This window comes from Nyctereutes procyonoides, unplaced genomic scaffold (genome assembly GCF_905146905.1).
Source record: "Nyctereutes procyonoides isolate TBG_1078 unplaced genomic scaffold, NYPRO_anot_genome, whole genome shotgun sequence".
In the NCBI taxonomy this organism is placed as follows: Eukaryota; Metazoa; Chordata; class Mammalia; order Carnivora; family Canidae; genus Nyctereutes; species Nyctereutes procyonoides.
This window is the reverse complement of record NW_026575131.1, coordinates 41,294,289-41,312,181: the sequence shown is the minus strand read 5'-3', so window position 1 is coordinate 41,312,181 and position 17,893 is coordinate 41,294,289. Positions and strand designations below refer to the sequence as shown.

At 42.9% G+C, this 17,893-nt stretch overlaps 1 protein-coding gene and 1 pseudogene across 1 annotated transcript in view; one reads left to right on the top strand and one right to left on the bottom strand.

Moving 5' to 3' along the window:
* Positions 1-17,284, bottom strand: part of SMARCC1 (SWI/SNF related, matrix associated, actin dependent regulator of chromatin subfamily c member 1) — a 169,436-nt gene extending 152,152 nt beyond the window's left edge. Inside the window, exons 1-2 of the mRNA XM_055343264.1 lie at positions 17,090-17,284; positions 7,830-7,949 (exon numbers count right to left, since the gene is read on the bottom strand). Of these exons, the coding sequence (XP_055199239.1) occupies positions 7,830-7,949; positions 17,090-17,284 (315 nt within the window). The remainder of the gene's footprint in view (positions 1-7,829; positions 7,950-17,089) is intronic.
* On the top strand, positions 644-1,237 carry LOC129521591 (transcription initiation factor TFIID subunit 10-like; annotated as a pseudogene).
* Positions 17,285-17,893: the final 609 nt, after the last annotated feature.

The window sequence follows — 17,893 nt, the reverse complement described above, 5'->3', positions numbered from 1 at the left end:
ACTGCTAGAACAAGCTGGAATCTATTTTTCATAGTGGTGGTAGTGCTGTTTAAGATTTGAGGGATCCCTGGGTGGCGCAGCAGTTTGGCGCCTGCCTTTGGCCCAGGGCGTGATCCTGGAGACCCGGGATCGAATCCCACATCGGGCTCCCAGTGCATGGAGCCTGCTTCTCCCTCTGCCTGTGTCTCTGCCTCTCTCTCTCTCTCTCTGTGACTATCATAAATAAATAAAAATTAAAAAATAAAAATAAAAAATAAAGCTTTATTTGAGGGGATCCCTAGGTGGGTCAGTGGTTAAGCGTCTGCCTTCAGCGCAGGGCGTGATCCTGGAGTCCCAGGATCGAGTCCCATGTCGGGCTCCCTGCATGAAGCCTGCTTCTCCCTCTGCCTGTGTCTCTGCCTCTCCCTGTGTCTCTCATGAATAAATCCAGATATACACCAACACATATCTGGTCAACATCCTTCCAACACACGATAGCTCTAAAATAACTGGATATCCATACTGAAAAAAAAAAGAGAGAGAATATTAGCCCTTACCCTCATACTACATATAAAAATTAACCCAAAATATATAAAAACCTAAAAGTATAAAAATCTCTACAAGAAAATACAGCAACAGGTTTGCCGCCTCTCCCACCAGCCCAATGAGCTGCAGCAGCTCTGGCGTGGGTTCCACGGCCCCGCACCTGGACTCAGCGCCCACGGTTGCAGCCCCCACAGCGCTGCTCACCTGAGGCGCCGCTGCAGAGAACAAGGCCAGACCCGCGGGGACGGGGGGAGGGGGGGGTACCCGGGGCCGGAGCTGCGGCGGGGGCTGGAGAGCCGGCTGAGTACCCCCAGAGGGAGCCATGTCTAAGGGGGTTTACATACTGCTGAGCGCCGCCAACAGAGACCTGAAGCCAGTGGTGTCCAGCACACCTCTAGTGGACTTCCAGATGCAGCTGGAGGACTATACATCTAGGATCCCAGATGCAGTGACTGGTTACTACCTGAATCATGCTGGCTTTGAGGCCTCGGACCCGCGCATAATTTGGCTCATCTTCCTAGCTGCCCAGAAATTCATCTCAGATATTGCCAACGATGCCCTACAGCACTGCAAAATGAAGGGCACAGCTTCTGGTAGCTCCTGAAGCAAGCGCAAGGACCACAAGTACACTCTACCATGGAGGACTTGACCCCTGCCCTCAGCGAATATGGCATATGGCATCAATGTGAAGAAGCCGCACTACTTCACTTGAGCCACCCAACCTAAATGTACTTGTCTGTCCCCCTGTCCCCACCGCAGCCTGTTTTCATAATAAACTTTATTGTGACAGGCAAAAAATAAAAAAAAAATGCAGCAAACAGTCTGTGACTTTCGGGTATATAAAGGTTTCTCTGAACAAATCATAAAAATCAATAAACTGAACTTCATCAAAATTTAAAACTTTTGTTCTTGGGAAAACACTGATAAGAAAAAAAAGTCAAATCTCAAGCTGGGAAGAAATATGTGCAGTAATATTATAAAAAACTTGTACGCAGAACATATAAAGATTTTTTAGAATTTAATTTAAAAACAAAACTGCAGAAAAGAACACAGCAGGCCTGAGATTACTACCCTCAGACCGGTTTACCAACTGGCCCTTGGCTAGCATCTGGGAATCTGCCTGTAAGAGTATTCCTAGTCAACTGATAAGAAAGGTAATTCACTGAACCTAAACTATTTGCACAAACAATGTGGTTTTTTTTTTTAAGATTTATTTATTTATTCATGAGAGACACAGAGAAAGAGAAACAGGCTCCCCACAGAGAGCCTGATGCAGGATTCAATCCCAGATCCCAAGATCAGGCCCTGAGGTGAAATGAAGCCAGTCCCTCAACCGCTGAGCCACCCAGGCATCCCAACAATTTGGTTTGTTGATGAATGATGAATACTACTTTCCTTCTGGGGAGTCTGGAAGTTTAAGTATGTGCCAGGAAAAGGTACCAGCCCCCAATAAAATCCTTAGGCATGAGACTCTTAACAGGCTTCCTTGGGCAGAAATTGCCTGTATGCTACTACATTTTCAGTGCTGGGAAATAATGCACTTTGTGTGACCCCTCACATAAGGAAGAGAGCATACAAGGACACCTGGGTGGCTCAGTGATTGAGCATCTGCCTTTGGCTCAGGTTGTGATCCTGAGGTCCTGGGATCAAGTTCTGCATCGGGTTCCCCTCAGGGAGCCTGCTTCTACCTCTGCCTGTGTGTCTCTGCGTCTCTCATGTCTTTTTAAGATAAATAAAATTTAAAAAAAAGGGGGGGGAGCGAGCATACAGAAACCCATAGCATCAATTCCTCCAGGCTACACCTATGTCTTTTTCCCTTGTGACTAGGCTTTGTATATGTACTACACTGCAGTAACAAATCTTAGTTATAAGTACATGGGGCGCCTATCTGGCTCACCGGGAAAAGCTGCGACTCTTAATCTCTCAGGACTGTGAGTTCCAACACCACATTAGGTGTAGAAATTGCTTAAGTAAGTAAACTTAAAAAAAAAAAAATCTTAATTATAAGTACAAGTATAGGCTGAGTTCCAGTAAGTCTTTCTTGTAAATCTCTGAAGGTGGAGTGGTCTTGGGACCAAATTAAAAAATTGTTTGAGGGATCCCTGGGTGGCGCAGCGGTTTAGCGCCTGCCTTTGGCCCAGGGCGCGATCCTGGAGACCCCGGATCGAATCCCACGTCGGGCTCCCGGTGCATGGAGCCTGCTTTTCCCTCTGCCTATGTCTCTGCCTCTCTCTCTCTCTCTCTCTCTCTTTCTCTCTCTCTCTGTGTGACTATCATAAATAAAAAAAAAAATTGTTTGAACAAGCAAAGGAAGAGACACAAATGGTCAATAAGCACATAAAAAGATGTTTAACATCAGTCATCATGAAAATGCAAATTAAAAGTATGAGATTTCACTACATACCTATCAAAATGAATAAAATCATGAAGACTAATCATACCAACTGCTGACAAGAATGCAAAGGAACCGGAACTATCATACACTACTACACTGCTAGATGGTATGTAAAATGACACAAGCGCTTTAGAAAACAGGCTAGCAGTGTCTTCTAAAGTTAAATGCTACCAATCCTATGACCCAAACATTCCACTCCTGGGTTATTAACCTAGGAGAAATGAAAACATGTCACAAAAAGACTTGAATATTAATAACAACAGCAACTTTATTTACAAAGCTGTAAACAACCCAAATTCCCATCAAACAGTAAAAGGATAAATGAATTGTGGTTTATTGATACAATGGAATACTAATTAACAATAAAGAGGAAAAATAATACACAACACAGATGATGCACATCTCAAAATCCATTATGATGAGAGAAAGAACTGAGGCAGAAGTATACCCTGTGATTCTATTTATATAAATTTCATGAAGTTGTAAATAAATCTGTAGTGTCAATGGTTGCCAGGGGACTGGGGTCGGAAATGGACTTCAAAGAAACATCTGGGAATGATGGAAATGTTCATTACCTTGAACTCATCATATTGTCAATATGTACCATTTATAATACATCAATCACATCAGTAAAATTGGAGGGAGAGGGCAGCCCAGGGCCTGATCCCAGAGACCCAGGATCGAGTCCCGCATTCGGTTCCCTATTTGAAGCCTGCTTCTCCCTCTGCCTGTGTCTCTGCCTCTCTCTCTCTCTCATGAATAAATAAATATTTTAAAAATAAATAAAGTTCCACTCTGATTAAAAAAAAAAAAAAAATCAGCCCAAACAGTGAACTCTTATACCAGTACTGCTTATTCAGAAAGAAAAAACAAAACACGTTTAAGGTTAAACAGCTGACATGTTTCACTAAAACATTCTTTGCTTTATTGTCTTTCTCATCCACTTTTACTTGACACCATTACACATTATACAATCCCTTTCATTTGGGAAAATGTTAAACATTATTTTAAGAAAAAGAGAAGTACATCTGGTCCCACTGGCACTAAGCCATGAATATTTTTATTTATGGCTTTTGCCTAAAAATATTCTTCCCTAGTCTTTAAAATCTTGAAAAAAATAATGGTTTCGTTCCCAAGAGTTAAATATCCCATAAATAAAGCCTCCTGTATATACTATTTTTTAAGACCACTCATACAATCCTAATTGGGAATATCAATATAATGTGAAACATTATATAGAACACTTCATGTATGGTATCTGTAAATTTTATTCTAGATATTAATGTTACACTTTAAATAAAGTACAATCTATATGTATTATGTTACAGTATTTTAAATGATAACTTCAGTTTCTGATTTAATAATTCTAATCTGGTTCATAATATACAAGAATAAGAAATAAACTCTCATGTAATTAGAGGTAAAAGAACATGGAACTTTCCAATGATTCAGAAAAAAAATACACAGAGCAAAAGAGTAATAAAGCAAATGTAGTAAAATGTTAACAAGCAGGGATTCTAAATAAAGGGAAAATGAAAGTTCTTTGTACTATCCTTGCAAAATCTTTACTTTGAACTAATTTTAAACTTACAAAAGTTACCCAAAAAACATCAATTAGTCACACGGCTCAGAAAATGAAGTTACACTGATCATCCAATGCAGTAATCCCCATTACTACAAAACGAGCATGTACCTCCAGTATCTAAAAATTTATTCATAAATTATCCAAAATCTAAAAAATTATTCATAAATTATATACAGGTACTTACTACACTAATATATTACACACATATAACATAAATCACACATTAAAAAATATTTAAAAGGACAAAGTTTTAAAGCAAATGCAAATAGAAGTTGGATCTTATTCCAACTATAATTTAACCAGTACCCAGTAACTCCCAAATCTCGTCTTCTAATTCAACCTATACTCTAAACTCCAGATCTCACTTCCTAGTAGCCTTAAGATTTCTAACTCCAAGTTGCCTGTCAGAGAACCAACCATGACACAGACTAAACTGAGTACCTTTCCCCAGAAACCTGCTTTTATTCTGGCTTTCCCCTTAGTGCTAAGTGTCTGATTGCTAAGTGTAGTGCCCCTAGTAAATTCTTTCTTTTTCCAACCCTTATATTGCTCCCCCAAAATACTACTAAGTTCTGCTCCCTTGAGCTCTCAGTTCCTCTCTGTCCTTTCTAAATCCACTGCTTCCTCCATAGGGTGTCATCACAGTGGATTTTGAGAGCAGTTTCTTCATGGAGTATTTTCAAAGCCTCCAATCTCAACAGCTTCCAACTCATTCTTCACACTGAAGCCTGTAGGATTATTCTAAAACCCAAATTCAACTAAGCTACCTATTATTCTCTCCCTACTACTCTTCCCCATCGCTTTCAAGATAAAGGTCATACATCCAGCGCAGTAAACCTGGCCTATTACAACAGATTCTGGCACACTTCTCTGCTTATCTTCCTCAATTCTAATCTTGTTAAACTGTTGCAACTACCTGAAAGTATATTTTCTCAGGCCTTTGTGCTTTTACATGTTGGTATCACTGCCTGAAAAATCCCATCCTTCAGCATTTCCCTGAAGAACTCATGCTGAACTTTCAAGTCTCTAATTCAACATTTCTTGAGATCACCAGGTAAGTCAAAGGCTCTATTCATTCACCTCATTCGAGTGTGTGCCCCCTGAGGACAAAGACACTGTACTGTATTGCTCTTTAAATTCTCAGAATTTGATAAATAACCAAATGCTTAATACTTGCTGAGCTCAAATCAGTGGGGGAAAAGTAGTACTTTTTAATAAATGTCACTGGGATAACCAGATAATTGTAAGAAAAAAGATCCAGATTCAGCTCACACTGAATACCAAGATAAATTCTAAATAGATGAGAAGTGTAAAAAATGAAGCCATATTAGTACTAGAAGAACATCTGACGAAATTCCTTCATCGCCTACGAGGGAAGAAAGCTTTCTAACATGATTCAAAAAAGCCACAATTCTACGGGCGCCTGGCTGGCTCCATCAGTAGAGCATAGAACTATTGATCTCAAGGTCATGATTACAAAAAAAAAAAAAAAAAAAACAATTCTGTACCTGACTAAATAAAAATAAATGTCTGGATAGCGAAAATACCGTAAGCAAACTAACATTTACTGCAGAATCAGTAGAAAACATACTCTATCTCCTATTCTCAATTATACCTGAGATATCAATAGGTTGTTAAAACAGATCAGAAACATCTGAGATCAGGTAGCCCAGGTGGCTCAGGGGTTTAGCACCGCCTTCGGCCCAGGGCACAATACTGGAGAATGGGAATTGAGTCCCATGTTGGGGTCCCTGCATGGAGCCTGCTTCTCCCTTTGCCTGAGTCTCTGCCTCTCTCTCTCATTGTGTCTCTCATGAATAAATAAATAAAATCTTTAAAAAAAAAAAAAAGTGGGGATCCCTGGGTGGCGCAGCGGTTTGGCGCCTGCCTTTGGCCCAGGGCGCGATCCTGGAGACCCGGGATCGAGTCCCACGTCGGGCTCCCGGTGCATGGAGCCTGCTTCTGCCTCTGCCTATGTCTCTGCCTCTCTCTAACTATCATAAATAAATAAAAATTAAAAAAAAAATTTAAAAAAAAAAAGAAAAGAAACATCTGAGATTTTTAAAAGGTCTACCAATAAACTGCGAAACTGGAAACTGCAAAAACCCAAATCGGAGACTTGGAAGTAAAAATTATGAGAAAAGCTATGACAAGTACTTCCTGGAAGTCTAATGTTTGTACAGAGTTCAAAAATATAAATGAATATGAGACAGGAGAGAAGACTAATAGACTGAATGATCCTTGAGATAAAGAAACGTAACTGAGTCTTCAGATCATGATATAACTAGTTGTATTTCTGAACTGCAAAGATCAGTATTAAAAAGGGGAAAATCAAGTATCAAATTTTTCTCCACAAAATCAAATATTAAGGAAAGAACAAAACTGGGGCTCCCAGGTGGCTCAGCTAATTAAGCATCAGACTTCAGGTCATGATCCCAGGGTAATGGGGTCAAGCCCCACATGGGGCTCCCTGCTTCTCCCTCTCGGTCTGCCTCTCCCCCAACTTGTGCTCCTGCTCACTCTCTCAAACAAAAATCTTAAAAAAAAAAAAAAAAAAAAAACAAACTCTTAAAAAAAAAAGGGAGGGACTCCTGGATGGCTCAGCAGTGTTGCACCTGTGTGATCCTGGACTCTGGGGATCTTGCCTGTGTTCCCCACCCCCCCCGTATCTCTCATGAATAAATAAATAAAATCTTTAAAAAGGGGGGGAAAGGGGGGGCGGAATAAAACAAGGGCACCTGGCTAGCCCAGTCCATAGATATGTGATTCTCAATCTCCAGGTCATGAGTTCAAGCCCCACAGTGGGTGTAGAGATAACTAAAAAAGTTTTTTAAAACTTAAAAATAAAAAGGAAAGCAAAGAACAAAACTACATATTTCAGAAGGGAAAAAAAGCATAACCTAGTATTTGTACACCAAACCAAACTATCAAAGTATCAATTGCAAGGACAACAATTATATTTTCACACAAGCTTGAACAATCTCACCTAAAAAAGATAAAAATTCCACAAAAAAGTATCCTAGCCACAAGAATTGAATCAGGAGAAAGAATGGAGAAGACATGGTATAGTAGAGACTATAAGGAAACTACAACATAGTAAAATGTTAACAGTTGAGTCTATAAATAGTTGTAATATTTAATGCAAATGTTAAATGACTTCTGAAAGTGAAGTTCCTACACTTAAAAAGCAATAATATTCTATAGCTTAAACTCCGTTGAGGCTTTTTGTTTATTCTACAGGATAGTAGCAGTAAAGAGCTATAGGCTGCACTCGAGAGTACAGAAACTGTAGATTCCCCAATTATTCTAAGCTCATGTACTTACCGGGAGTTTGGTGAAGGCCGGATTGGTGACATGCTTCCCAAAGGCATCTTCCTGGAACTGAAGAAGCTGTACCACTAGCCCAGCCAGTGTTTTATTGGTAGGAGCATCCGCATGAACATACTGCAAGACAAAGATGAGGACTCAAAAACTGGGATAATCGTGCAGAAGAGCATGTTAGCTTACTTCCTGTTACCTACTAAACCAGGTGACAGATTTGCAGAGGTCTGAACCATGGTCTCTGCTGTAAAGGAGTTTACAAAAACAAATGCTGAGGGCAGTGGGGGACAGAGAACTCATCTCTTCAGTTAACAGGTTTCAGAGAGAGAGAAACCATGTCCAAGCAATGAATCCAAGTCATCTTGTATGCACCTGGACCTAAAGTAGATGGTGAGATCCTGAACTTCAAACTTGAACATAATACTGTAACCAGGGATCCCTGGGTGGCTCAGCGGTTTGGTGTCTGCCTTTGGCCCGGGGCGTGATCCTGGAGTCCCGGGATCGAGTCCCGTGTCGGGCTCCCTGCATGGAGCCTGCTTCTCCCTCTGCCTGTGTCTCTGCCTCTCTATGTCTATCATAAATAAATAAATAAATCTTTAAAAAAAAAAAAATAATACTGTAACCAAGTGAGACCTATTAGCAAATGCATTTTGTATGTGGGATGACTATAAATAACTTGTAGCCAGAAAGCAGACTGTTCTGTTTTTAAAACAGGCCTACAAAAAAAAATAAAAAATTAATTAATTAATTAATTAATTAATTAATTAAAATAAAATAAAACAGGCCTACAAATTTATTTGGCACCCCCTCAAGAAGTAGGGTGTATGCCCTCTTTTGCTGAATCAAGACCATCCTTAATTATTAACTTGTAACCATTAGAATGGGGGGAGAGGGGTTTGATGCTGTGGTACCTCTGGGGATAAGTCAAAAGCTTCCATATAGTCCTTTGAGGGTAGTCACCTTTGGAGTCCTGAACTACGTTGAGGCCACCATACTTTGAGGAACCCAGACTACATGGAGAAGCCAGATGCTATAGCCACAAGCCCCAGCTGATGCCCCAGAAGACTGATAGTAAAACCATCAGACGCTTGAGTAAAGATGGTTCCAGATAATTCCATCCCCAGGTGTCAAGTTATGCCCAATTATCAAATCTTCCCAGTCGAAATCCTAGACACAGTTCTCAGAGACAACTGTCCCCACTGTACACTTTCGAATTCCTAACACAAAGAAACTTTGAGCACAATAAAAGGGTTGTTTTATGTCAAGAAATTTGGAATATCATAAAATGGTTTATATGAGTACTTAAAAATGGTTAGGGGGCAGCCCGGGTGGCTCAGCGGTTTAGTGCCACCTTTGGCCCAGGGTGTGATCCTGGGGACCTGGGATCGAGTCCCACGTTTCTCCCTCTGCCTGTGTCTCTGCCTCTGTTTCTCTCATGAATAAATACAATCTTAAAAAAAGGTTAGAATAGTAAATTGTTATTTTACTACAATAAAAACATTTTTTTTAAACAAATATATGTGAAAACTTATCCACACTAATGTCGAGAATGTCCCTTCAGACACCATCTGCCAAACCCAGGCTGCCCTGTTTCTCAAACTTTTTAAAAGTTGATTTAAAAACCTTATAGTTGGGGCACCTGGGTAGCTCAGTCTGCCTTCAACTCAGGTCCTGATCAGGTTCCCTGCTCAGCAGGGGAGCCTGCTTCTCCCTCTGCCACTCCCCCTGCTTGTGCTCTCTCTCCCAGCAGACCAGGTGGCTCAGCAGTTAAGTACTGCCTTCAGTCCAGGATGTGATCCTAGAGACCAGGAATCGAGTCCCATGTCCAGCTCCCTGCATGGAGCCTGCTTCTCCCTCTGCCTGTGTCTCTGCCTTTGTCTCTCATGAATAAATAAATAAAATCTTTTAAAAAGAAAAAAAAAATGGGGACGCCTGGGTGGCTCAGCGGTTGAGCGTCTGCCTTCAGCTCAGGGCGTGATCCTGGAGTCCCGGGATCGAGTCCCACCGTCGGGCTCCCCGCATGGAGCCTGCTTCTCCTTCTCCCTCTCCCTCTCCCTCTGCCTATGTCTCTGCCTCTCTCTCTGTCTCTCAGGAATAAATAAATAAAATCTTTAAAATAAAAAATGTTCAATATCACTTTGGAAAGCCAATATATTCAGTAAATTTTTTTAAACCTCCAATTTTGAGCAAGAAAAACATCTATACATCCTTGAAACTGAAAAGATAACAAAAGATAAAATGAATGTTTCTTCCTAGAACAAACCTCTTTCCCAGTATTATCCAACATTTCATGATTAATGTGGTAGGTTTCCATTACAAAAAAATAATTTTTAAGTGATTTATATACATGGCAAAATGATATTGGCTGCACACTGTACTCTTAACAGACTGAGTGGCTCTCAATTTGTACTACTGCCAAGCAAAGATAATGCAGGATTTAAAAAGGCAATTCTTCTTAAAGGTTAGTATCCTCCCAAATTTTATTTATTCAAGTGCACTAGCTTTCTACTCTAAATGAAACAGCCAGCATGCATTCACTTTGCTAAAGACTGGTATTTTGTTGGAATGCTTTATATTACATGGTAAAATCCAGCCCACTGCCTGCTTCTCTGTGACCCAAACAAGAACTATTTTTATATTTTAAATGGATGGAAAGAAATTTTCATTCATTCATTTCATTGAGAGAAAAAGAACATGAGCAGGGAGAAGAGGGAGAGAGAATCTCAAGCATACTCCTTGCTAAGCCCAGAGTCGACACAGGTTTTAGATCTCACAACCCCTAAAACCATGACCTGAACTGAAACCAAGAGTCAGACATTAAACCACTAAGCCACCCAGGAACCCCTAAATAAATTCTTTTTTTAAAGATCTTATTTATTTATTCATGAGAGACACACAGAGAGAGGAGGCAGAGACACAGCAGAGGGAGAAGCAGACTCCATGCAGGGAGCCCAACATGGGACTCAATCCTGGACCCCAGGATCACACCCTGGACTGAAGGCAGCACTAAACCACTGAGCCCACCCAGGCTGCCCCCTCTAAATAAATTCTTAAAAAAAAAAAAAAAAAGATTTCATAACACTTGAGTATTATATGAAATTCAAATTTCAGGGTCCATAAAGTTTTATCAAAACAGGCACACTCAAAAAAAAAAAAAAAAAACCGGCACACTCATTATACACTGCCTACGTATAACAGCAGAGTCAAGTAGTTCCAACTGAGATGGCATGACCTGCAAAGCCTAAAATCTTTACTCTCCTGCACCTTATAGAAAAAGTCTGCTTATTCCTGTTCTAGACCCCTCCTTTTTCATCCTTACAAAAAGTTTTCTTTTATATTATGGGTGTTCCGTGAAAACACATTTCCATAGGCCACAAAGTAAAACACTGATACCAGACACCAGGCAAAAAATGGAAAAGAACTTCATAAAAAAAAAAAAAAAAAAAAAAGAACTTCATACACTTGTCAGTTCTATTGACCTAAATAATGTTTTTCAAATTTTAGACCCACTCCCAGAGTTTCTAATTCAGTAAGTCAGGCCCAAGAATTTACATTTCTAACAAGTTCTAGGTGACACAACTAGAGTGGGAACCCACTTTAAGAACCACTAAAAGGGATCCCTGTGTGGCTCAGCGGTTTAGCGCCTGCCTTTGGCCCAGGGCGCGATCCTGGAGTCCCGGGATGGAGTCCCGCGTCAGGCTCCCGGCGTGGAGCCTGCTTCTCCCTCTGCCTGTGTCTCTGCCTCTCTCTCTCTCTCTCTCTTTCTCTCTCATAAATAAATAAATAAATAAATAAATAAATAAATAAATAAATAAATAAATAAATAAATAAATAAATCTTAAAAAAAAAAAAAAAAGAACCACTAAAATTTTAAAAACGTGTTTCACGGCAGCCCTGGTGGCGCAGCGGTTTAGCGCCGCCTGCAGCCCAGGGTGTGATCCTGGAGACCCGGAATGGAGTCCCACATAGGGCTTCCTGCATGGAGCCTGCTTCTCCCTCTGCCTGTGTCTCTGCCTCTCTCTGTGTGTGTGACTATCATTTAAAAAAAAAAAAAAAAAAGTTAAAGGGGCTACTGGGTAGCTCAAACAGTTAAGTGTCTGACTTAGGCTCAGGTCATGATCTGGGATCCTGGCATCCAGCCCCAAGGCAATTTGCTTCTCCCACTCCCCCTGCCCTCCCACAACCCCCCCTTTCTCTGTCTCATTCTCTAATAAATAAAATCTTCTTTAAAATTTTTTTTTAAAGATTTTATTTATTTATTCATGATAGTCACACAGAGAGAGACAGAGAGGCAGAGACACAGGCAGAAGGAGAAGCAGGCTCCACGCACCGGGAGCCCGACGTGGGACTCGACCCCGGGTCTCCAGGATCGCGCCCTGGGCCAAAGGCAGGCGCCAAACCGCTGCGCCACCCAGGGATCCCTCTTCTTTAAAATTTAAAAAAATAAAAGTTAAAAACCAGTTAAATATTTTTTTAAAGATTTTATTTTTTATTTATTTATTCATGATAGTCACAGAGAGAGAGAGAGAGAGGCAGAGACACAGGCAGAGGGAGAAGCAGGCTCCATGCAGGGAGCCCGATGTATCTCTGCCTCCCTCCCTCTCCCCCCCCCCCCCTCTCTCTCTCTGCCTCATAATAAAATCTTTAAAAAAAAGGAAAGAAAATTAAAGCCTAACTTTTCAATTTTTCAGATACCTGTAGATAACTAACAATGCCAAATCCTTAAACTGAAAAAGACATCATCTTGGAGGAAGTCTGTTCAGTAAAAACCAAATCAACCCTTTAAGCAAAAACTAAATTTAGCAACTGCTATATACATAGCTTCATATATATTCTAAATTTCACTACTATGCATGTTCCATTTGATATACCATCATTCAGAATATAAAAACATGTAAAAGGTTTCATGTGGACAACCTTACAGTTTCAGATAGAGATGGCCAGGTTCAAAGTTCAAATTTTTATTTACAAAATATTTAACCTTCGTTACTTTTTCCAAATCCCCCACAAAGTTACCAAACATGAAAAACATGACATTTTTGGATGCCTGGGTGGTTTAGCGGTTGAGCATCTGCCCTCCAGCTTAGGACGAGACCCTGGAGCCCCCATGGAGCCTGCTTCACCCTCTGCCTGTGTCTCTGCCTCTCTCTGTGTGTGTTTCTCATGAATAAATAAATAAAATCTTAAAAAAAAAAAAAAAAAAGAAAGAAAGAAAAAAGATGACATTTTCAATTCATAAATGAACTATGACATTAATGTATTAGTGTAAACTATACCTCATGGCCACTCAAAAGGCAGCCAAGGTATGACTATAGGGTTTTTTTATTTTTCAAGATTCTATATTTTTCAAGATTTTATTTATTTATTCATGAGAGACTCAGAGAGAGACAGAGAGAGGCAGAGGGAGAAGCAGGCTCCATGCAGGGAGCCCGACATGGGACTCAATCCCAGGTATCCAGGATCAGGCCCTGGGCTGCACGTGGTACTAAACCGCTGAGCCACCTGGGCTGAGCCCTGCTGAGCAGGAAACCTGATCACAACCTGAGTTGAAGGCAGACTGAGCTACCCAGGTGCCCCAACTATAAGGTTTTTAAATCAACTTTTAAAAATTCAATATATTAACATTCTATTTAACCACTAAGAATAAAGGAAGTTGACCATAGGATATAGGCAAAACTATCATTACCACCTCAAATTTACATAACCCCATTTTCAACAAGTATCTCATTTGATACAGTCCTATGGAAGTCAATATTACTCTCAATTTACATATGGAAAATTAAACAAGAATCAAGTAATCCTGGGACACCTGGGTGGCTCAGTGGTTGAGCGTCTGCCTTCGGCTCAGGGCATGATCCTGGGATCCAGGATAAAATGCCGCATCGGGCTTCCTGTGGGGAGCCTGCTTCTCCCTCTGCCTGTGTCTCTGCCTCTCTCTCTCTTTCTCTCTCTCTCTTTCTGTGTGTCTCTCATGAATAAATAAGTCTTAAAAAAAAAATGAAAGAATCAAGTCATCTGCTCAAGGATATCACCAATAAGCAACCAAGAGTACTGAATTCACATTTTCCAAAGTGTAACACTCATTCACCATCCTATGGTGATAAAATAGAGCTCATTCAATGGCTTCCAAAAACATTACCTTAAATATGAAAGGTTCCGGGACACCTGGGTGGCTCAGTGGTTGAGTGCCTGCCTTCAGCTCAGGGCATGATCCTGGAGTCCCAGGATGGGAGTCCCGCATCGGGCTCCCTGCATGGAGCCTGCTTCTCCCTCTGCCCGTGTCTCTGCCTCTCTCTGTGTGTCTCCCATGAATAAATAAACATAAAAGGTTCTTGGGACGCCTGGGTGGCTCAGCGGTTGAGCATGTCTTTGGCTCAGGGCGTGATCCTGGAGTCCCTGGATGGAGTCCCACATCAGGCTCCCTGCATGGAGCCTGCTTCTCCCTCTGCCTGTGTCTCTGCCTCTCAAAATGCATTCCCCTCTCCTCCCTTCTATGTTACCGAGCCACATTTATAACAAACTTAAATGAAGATATTCCTAGACTCGTTAGTCTGTTCCTTCACTGAACAGACTGAGCACTAAGGACACGTAGAAAACAACAAAAAAATTCTCTTTTAATTTGAAACCATATGAATTTTACAAGTAGGTGCCTATGTCCACCTTTACCACTACATTTTCTGCTACCTTCCACTGTGTTCCATGAGGAGAAGGATCATGTGTAGCAAAAAAAAAAAAAAAAAAAAAAAAAACTGGGGCTCTGGGGCCCGGAAGACCTTCATTGAATTCCAAATTTGCCACTCCTAATTGTAACTTAGAGAAATAAATCATGCATATCTGGAGTCTCAGGTTCCGCTCATTTGTAAAATGAAATAAATATTACTCACGACCATTGTAAGGATTTGAATTATGGTTTAAGTGCCCAGATACGTTTAGATGCCCAGTTGTTCATGGAATGCATGGATAAACCCACTAATAAAAGTGGGATTACCAACAACGTGTTTATTTCATTCAGTTGCTGAGACTTATGAATATAAAAATGCAGTATTAAATGCAACAGAGAAGTTTAGTTAATAGCCATCAATGTGTACACCGAGTGGACATATATATATTGCATCCTGGTTAGGTTCGCCATTCCAATACCACTCTGTGAGGCTGATAGGATTCTATCTCTCAGGCATGAGGAATATACAATTCTGAATTTGAGGAAGCCCAAGAAATATACCCTGGCCTTAGGAAATCATGAGAAGTCAAACCTAACCTTCACTTTAAGGCCTGAAGAACACTGAGCCAACATTTGCCCAATGGCATCAACACTCTGGGACAAATCCCTCGGTCAGCCTCAGAAACAATTCCTCACACACCAAACAAACCCATTCAAGCCTACAGCCGCCCTCTTCAAATAGGGCCCGAAAAGGACGCCTGAGTGGCCCAGTCTCTGGCTCAGGGAGTGATCCCATATGGGGCTCCCTGTAGGGAGCCTGCTTCTCCCTCTGCCTGTCTCTGCCTCTTTCTCTGTGTCTCTCATGAATAAATAAGTTTTTAAAATCTTAAAAAAAAAAAAAAAAACTTGGAAATTGAGCCCAAACAGATGCACAGAGTTTAGAGAGGTGGAAATGACTATTTCTCTTTCTCCTCCCTAATATCCAAAGGAATATTCCTCATTTCTGCTAAAACCACATTGATAAACTAATAGTTATATGTCAATTATATCTCAATAAAAAAATCCAGACTGGGGGAGGGGGAAGGCCACATTAAGGTACATTGAATTTAAAACCCAAAGCTTTGGCTGAAGGGCACTGATAAAAATAATACTTTCGTAACATAAATATATTCAATTCCCTTAGCCACTTCTAGAAGCTCTGTGCAGATGTTTAAAAAAAAAAAAAGTGACCAATTTATGTAAGAGAGCAATATTCTTGTCTACCTAATGTGCGGATGAGAAAAATTGGCAATCCCAAACGTGACCGCAAAGTTTGACGGCAAAAAAAGTCAAAACAGCTAAAAATATATCGTAAATAAAAATGTCTCTCACTTCCTAAAACTTCAGTAAGAAAGTCATTTCCAAAAGTACCACAGGGAAATGTCAAAAGAACCCAAGATCCTGCCCCTGCGTATCAATCTCTAGAAACAAACTCCACTGCGCTGCACAACTCAAATGAATAGGTTTTCTAGACTACTTCATCTTTTCATTCACTGAACGAGAATTTACTAAGCAACTACTAAGGGTGAGGCAAGGAGTACCAGTCACGCGGAGGGGGGCGGGGCTGGAGGGGTGGGCAATGCAGTGAAGAGGCGGGACAAGTTCCTTGCCCCAGTGCTATGGTTCTCAATGGGAGAAGTATGGAACTTGAAAAGGGTGTTCGGAAATCTGGGGCAGAGGAGGTATTTTGGGCTGTCTGCTTCATTACACCGTCTAAAAGAGTCATTCCTATGTGTCTACAAGGGGAAGTTAAAAAACACTCGTTATAAATAAAAGGTTAAGTCACAACTTTCAATACCACTGACTCAACGGAACTTACCACCCAAGAGTTAAGAGAAACAGCTAAATGAGAAAAAAAAAAAAATCTCACAAAGTGGTACAAAGAAAATCAAGGTGATGTGAAGTGCGCCAGTCTAGTATAAATGGGGCTCTCAGGGAAGGCCTCACTGAGAAACTCATTAGGTACCAGTGGACGTTCCTTCTTGTACTCACACTACCCAGAACTAAAAGTATAATAGGGTAAAAACTGTCGTTTTTTTTTTTAATATCAGCGCTTCGTCAATACTATCATCCATTATATTGGCCTGCTGTTAACTTCCGAGTACAATCGTCTAGTCGTTCTTCACCGAGCCTACAACAGGTAGTAGAACCTTAGCTACCTCACTTGACTTTGAAGACGTCTCTAAACAAAACTTGAAGCTGCTCTTACGACACTAGCTCGGACAGTTTGTAATAATCCCTGTTCGCACACCCAATGCAGCTAACAAAAGAGATTCACGCCCTCCGGTTTGCTGAGCTCGAGATGCTCCGGCACCCCGGGGTGAACTGGGACTCCCGCCCGCAGCGCGGGGGCTCCCAGAGGCCTGGCCCCGAGGGCCCGCCGGTGCAGCCCGGGCGCGCGGGCGCCGAGAGCGGACGGCGGGGGCGTGGCGGGCCCGGCGCCTGCCTTTGTTGTCCCTCGTGGCGCGCGGGGGGGGAGGGGCGGCCCGAGGCCCGCGAGGCCAGTAGCTGCGCCCGGCTCCCGTCGCGTGGCCTCCCGGCCCCCACGGGCGCGCGTACCCACCTTCTTGTAGTGCTTGCCCAGCCAGACCCGCACCGAATCCAGCTGGGACACCGTCTCCGGGCTCTCCCAAAACTTGCTGGCCGGGCCACCGTCCTTCCGCCGATAAACCGCCAGGCCCGCGGCCGCCGCCGCGCCTCCCGCGCCCGCGGCGCCCGCCGCCGCCCCCAGCCCGCCGCCGCCCGCCGCCGCGGCCATCGTCGCCGTCCGTCGTCCCCACCGCCCGGCCCGCCCCGCCCCGGCCCTCGCGGCGTTCCCCGTTCGCACCCGCGCGCGCGCGCGCAGCTGCCGCTGCCGCCTCCCGGCCCCGCCCAGCCAACCCCCTTCCGGCGCGGAGGGCCGGCCACGCCCCTTCTCAGGACCCGGTCCCTAACTGAAGAGGGCACGCGCGCACGCATGCGCAGCACCGGCGCCGGGCGGAGTCGGTCCAGCGCTTGCCCCCGCCTCTTCCGCTTGACGAGGCCGGCTGCGCGGCTTCTCCGCTGCTCGCTCTGGGCCTCTGCGGGGTTGTGCAGGACCAAAGTTCCTGCATCCCGTCAACCCCTGCACGGGGATCCTGTGTCCTGCCCTGCCACCGCCGGAGAGGAAAGACCTGGCGTGAGAAGTTCCGAGGGGAAGCCCGTCTAGGGTGTCGAGTGCTAGCCGAGGATGGGGAACCTGCGCCTGCTTCCCCTCTGCGCCCAGACCTTCTGCACGGCGTGGTCGCGTAGTCTTTGTAAGCATCCACCTGGGGCACCGCCCGGAGCTGCTGCTGCAGCACACACCTTCCTCCCCGCGGTGGCTCCGGCCGCACCAGCTCTTTACTGC